Source organism: Plectropomus leopardus, unplaced genomic scaffold, assembly GCF_008729295.1.
Source record: "Plectropomus leopardus isolate mb unplaced genomic scaffold, YSFRI_Pleo_2.0 unplaced_scaffold21736, whole genome shotgun sequence".
NCBI classification, from domain to species: Eukaryota; Metazoa; Chordata; class Actinopteri; order Perciformes; family Serranidae; genus Plectropomus; species Plectropomus leopardus.
This window is the reverse complement of record NW_024623534.1, coordinates 1-5012: the sequence shown is the minus strand read 5'-3', so window position 1 is coordinate 5012 and position 5012 is coordinate 1. Positions and strand designations below refer to the sequence as shown.

Below are 5012 nucleotides of genomic sequence, written 5' to 3'. Positions count from 1 at the left end.
TGTCTGTCTGTGTTTCAGTTTTACCTTCAGATGTCCAGAAAGTGATTATTGTTAAAGAAGAACAGCAGCTGCTGGTGGTTAAAGAAGAGGCTCCCCCCTCCTGTGTGGACCAGGAGGACCCAGAGCCCCCACACATTAAAGAGGAGCAGGAGGACCCAGAGCCCCCACACATTAAAGAGGAGCAGGAGGACCCAGAGCCCCCACACATTAAACAGGACCAGGAGGAGCTGTGGAGCAGTCAGGAGGGAGAGCAGCTTCAAGGTCTGGAGGGGGCTGATATCACCAAGTTCCCATTCACTCCTGTCCCTGTGAAGAGTGAAGATGATGAAGAGGAACCTCAGTCCTCACAGCTTCATCAAAGACTAACTGAACAGATGGAAACAGAAGCTGATGGAGAGGACTGTGGAGGACCAGAACCAGACAGGAACTCACATCCAGATACACATTTACAACCAGACCCCGAGGACAAGACTGGAGAGTCTTTCATAGCTGAGATTGAAGTCAGTATTGATGATTGGGAGGAGACCAGAGAACCTCAGTCAGGTTTGAACTGTTACAATAACAATGAAGTCCCAGAAAAATCTCTGATGAGTTTTTCCACTGAAAACCCACTTGGCTGCTCTGACACTGGAGAATCTTCTGAACCAGAGACTGATTGCAGTGATGATTGGAAGGAGACCAAAGAGGCAGATGAAGTCCCTTTCAGTGATTTGAGATGTAGTGCTGGAGAGAAACCATTTAGCTGCTCTGATTGTGATAAAAGATTTGCCCTAAAAGGAAATCTGAAGGTACACATGAGATCTCATACAGGAGAGAAACCATTCAGCTGCTCAGTTTGTAAAAAATCCTTCACACAAGGTGGACATTTACGGAGACACATGATTACTCACACAGGAGAGAAGGCATTCATTTGCGCAATGTGTGGTAAAGCTTTCAGAGAAAGTGGACATCTGAAGGGACACATAAGAACGCATACAGGAGAAAAACCATTCAGTTGCTCAGTGTGTGGTAAAGCTTTCAGTGAAAGTGGAAATCTGAAAGGACACATGAGAACTCATACAGGGGAAAAACCATTCAGTTGCTCAGTGTGCAGTAGAGCCTTTAGTGAAAGTGGACATCTGAAAGGACACATGAGAACTCATACAGGAGAGAAACCTTTCAGCTGCTCAGTGTGTGGTAAATCTTTTAGTGAAAGTAGATATTTAAAGAAACATATAAGAATTCATACAGGAGAAAAGCCTTACAGCTGCTTAGTATGTAATAGATCTTTTACACAAAGTGAAACTTTAAAGAATCACATAAAAATCCATACAGGAGAGTAACTTTTGTATTGTATAATTTCTCATCAAAGACTTTTGCAGTAAGCCTACCTAAAGAGTCACGTGAAAACTCATGCAGGAGAGAAAACACTCAGATGTTTATTGTGTGATTAAAGATTTATACCGAGGTTACAACTGATACTCCACATGGCACATCACACAGGAGAGAAACTGTGCAGTGGCCTTGCAACATAAATGTGTTGGTCGTCAATCCTCAGCTTCATGAGATTCCAACTGAGGAGAACAGAGGGGCAGAGCGTCCAGCCAGCAGCTCAACTGAACAGATGAATACATCTTATTATAACAATTTGCAAATATTACTCAATGTATACGGTTTTTATACAGCATTTTGGTAAAATTACGTCAGCCATAGAAAACAATGCATACATAGAATACATTTTTCTAAATCATGAAAAGATTTTGACGTATTTCTTTACTTTAACTCCCTTTGTTGCACAGCTATATAGTTTCTGTATTTCACATGGCTATATATTTATATGTAGTATAATTGTCTTTGGCTCACATTGAATGCTCATGGTTGTTGTAATCATTTCTAAAAAGTCAAATAAAATATGAAAAAGGCAATACATTTGATATCAAAATTTTATTAGCTACATAAAATTGTTTTGTTTTTCAAGGTCCAGCACTTCGGTGGTTTCGTCAGTGCAAAATAAAAGCAATATAAATATATGTATTTATGTAAACAATACTTATATAATGAAAAGCTCTCTTTTCATAAAGCAAACATCATTACTTGGGTCCTAAAAGACCAGAGGGGTGCTCTCCAGCAAATGTCCTGGGCGTGGGGCTTTGGGCCGTGAGACTATGTCGGGCTTTGAACAAAGAAACAAGAAAGAAACAACTACCTGCAGGGGTAGGCATCTGGGTCAGCAGCATTGTGTGCCAGATTGCAGACAGAGGGGGCAGGGACACAGACATGCTGACCCCTGGCATCGTACATTGGTTTTAGGGATGTGGAATGTCACCTCTCTGGCAAGGAAGGAACCAGAGCTGGTGCAGGAGGTCAAGCAGTACCAAGTGTGGGGCACACTTCCAAGTATACTATTATGGACTTGCCCAGGGTTTGAGGCACCAGGTGGGTGTGGTAATGATGTTGGTGAAGGTTCTCAGTTGTCCAGGTCATGGTAATTGTGATATCATAATCACTTGGACTTTCTTGAGTCTTGAAAATATTTCACCTTTCATCCAAGTGACTTCTTCAATTCTTGGCCAACCACTGGCAGGGATATGTTCATCATGGATTGTCCATAACAAAGACAATTTTTGAGTAAAGGGAGGTTCATAAGTGTACTTGATACCAGAACACCCTAAGCCAAAGATCTAATACTGACTTTGTAGTTGAAAAAGGTGACCTGCTGCTGTATGTCTTGGACACTTGGGTGGAGAGAGGATCAGAGCTGACAGCTGATTGCCACCATGTGACAAGTTGGATCAGATGGTGGGGCAGTCTGCCAGACAGTCCAAGTAAACCCAACAAGCAGTGAGGGTGAAGTGGGAATGTGGCTGAGGCCCCTGTCCATGAGGTCCAGTGGAAGGTTGGGGACATAGAGTCTGAGTTGGCCATGTTCAAAGCCTCCGATATGGTGGAAGCTGCTAAAAGTTGTGGTCAGAATGTTGTTAGTGCCTGATGTGGTGGCAACCTAAGAACCTGCCAGTGAACACCAGTGGTGAAGGAAACTGTCAGGCTGAAGAAGGAGGCTTCTGGGCTTGGTTGGCCCAGAGGTCTGCTGAAGCAGCACTCAGGTACTGATGACCAGAAGGGCTGTGGCTGTGGTGGTTTCCAAAGCAAAAACTGGATGTGGGAAGAAATGAGGGAGGCTATGGAGGACATTCGGTTGGCCTTAACAAAGTTCTGTCTAAAGACTTGGTGGAACTGTCTTCCATATGTTGGCAGAGATCTCTGAGGTAGACAAAAAGCTCCTCAGCAGCAAGGCATCAGGTGTGGATGAGATTCAACCTGAGATGCTGAAGGCTCTGGACATTGTTGGGCTGCCTTGGCTGACAAGCCTTTATGATGTCTTTTGATTGGGGTGCAGAGCAAGTAGAGTGGCAGGAGTATCACACTGCTCAGCCTCCCTGGAAAAGTTTATTCTAGGGTGCTCGAAATGAAGCTCTGTCTGATTGTCAAACATCAGAATCTGAAAGAGAAATGTGGATTCCGCCCAGGCAGTTGAATGTGGACCAGCTCTTGACCCTAAAAGTGCTCCTGGAGGGGTTGTGGGAGTTTGCTCATCCAATGTGTTGTGTAGGCTTGGACAAGGCGTGTTACTGCATCCCTCCGGATGTGCTCTGGGGGTACTGCAGGAATATGGGGTACTGGGTTTGTTGTTACAAGCCATCGGTGTAAAGTCAAACACGTTCCTGGTGTTGGCCTCAGCCAGGGCTGTCCCTTGTCCCCAATTCTTTTTGTGATATTTATGGATAAGATCTTGGAGGAGGAAAGGTAAAGAATAAATCTGGTTTGGGAATCTCTGAATTGCATATCTGCTCTTCACAGATGATGTGGTTCTGTTGGCTTCATTACACTGTGACCTCAAGTGTGCACCGGGGTGATTTCCTGAAGTTGTCAAGATGAGAGCCAGCACCTCCAAGTCTGAGGCCATAGTTCTCTGTTGGAAAATGGTGGATTCCCTCCTTGGTTGTGAGAGACCTACTGCCCCTAGAGAAGGAGTTTTAAGTTGCTTGGGGTCTTGTTCATTAATGAAAGTAAAATGGAGCTTGATAGGCAGCTGTGCATGGCATCATTCATGATACTGTCATTGCGCTGGCCCATCATGGTAAAGGCAGGGATGAGCTGAAAGGCAAAGCTCTTTATTTACCAATCCATCTACACCCCAACTCTCATCTATGGTCATGAGGTTTGGGTGGCAGATGCTGCTACTTAATGTCGAAAGGGGCCAGTTGTGGTTGTTCGGGCATCTGATCAGGATGCCCCTTGGGTGCTTCTCATTAGAGGTGTTTCGGGCACATCCAACTGATACGAGGCCCCAGGGCAGACCCAGAACATGCTGGAGGCATTATATATCTCATCTGGTCTGGGAACGCCTCGGGATCCTCCAGGATGAAAAATGTTGCTGAGGTGAGATATTTTTAGAATGCCTTGCTTGGCCTGCTACCCCATGACCCAACCCGGGATAAGATAATGGATGGATGGATGAATGGAACAATTGAAAACCAAAAGGTATTTAGTTTGCAATCATTTACAACAAACAAAAGCAAATTACATTCCATTTGAGGAACTGGCAAATCATTGGTATAATGGATTATTCAAATCGATGTGGTTATGGAGGTTGTCATGTGTCGTGAAAAAGTAAAAGACAAAATGTTCAAATGTACATTGATAACTGTATGTCTGTGTTTCAGCTTTACCTTCAGGTGTACGAAAAGTGATCATTGGTGAAGAGGAGCAGCAGGAGTGGAGCTCCAGTGTGAACCAGGAGGACCCAGAGCCCCCACACCTGAAAGAGGAGCAGGAGGAACCAGAACCCCCACACATTGAAGAGGACCAGGAGGACCCAGAGCCCCTACACATTGAAGAGGACCAGGAGGACCTGGAGCCCTCACACATTAAAGAGGACCAGGAGGACCTAGAGCCCCCACACATTAAAGAGGAGCAGGAGGAGCTGTGGAGCAGTCAGGAGGGAGAGCAGCTTCAAGGTCTGGAGGAGGCTG

General features: G+C 45.0%; 1 protein-coding gene across 1 annotated transcript; it reads left to right on the top strand.

The window, feature by feature from the left end:
• Positions 1 to 185: 185 nt before the first annotated feature.
• On the top strand, positions 186 to 5008 carry LOC121965818 (zinc finger protein 26-like; the record flags this gene model as incomplete). The annotated part of the gene is made up of 4 exons (XM_042515939.1): positions 186 to 567; positions 703 to 1194; positions 4704 to 4768; positions 4916 to 5008. Coding segments are annotated over 4 exons (1032 nt in total), but the record flags the coding sequence as incomplete, so codon positions are not given.
• Positions 5009 to 5012: the final 4 nt, after the last annotated feature.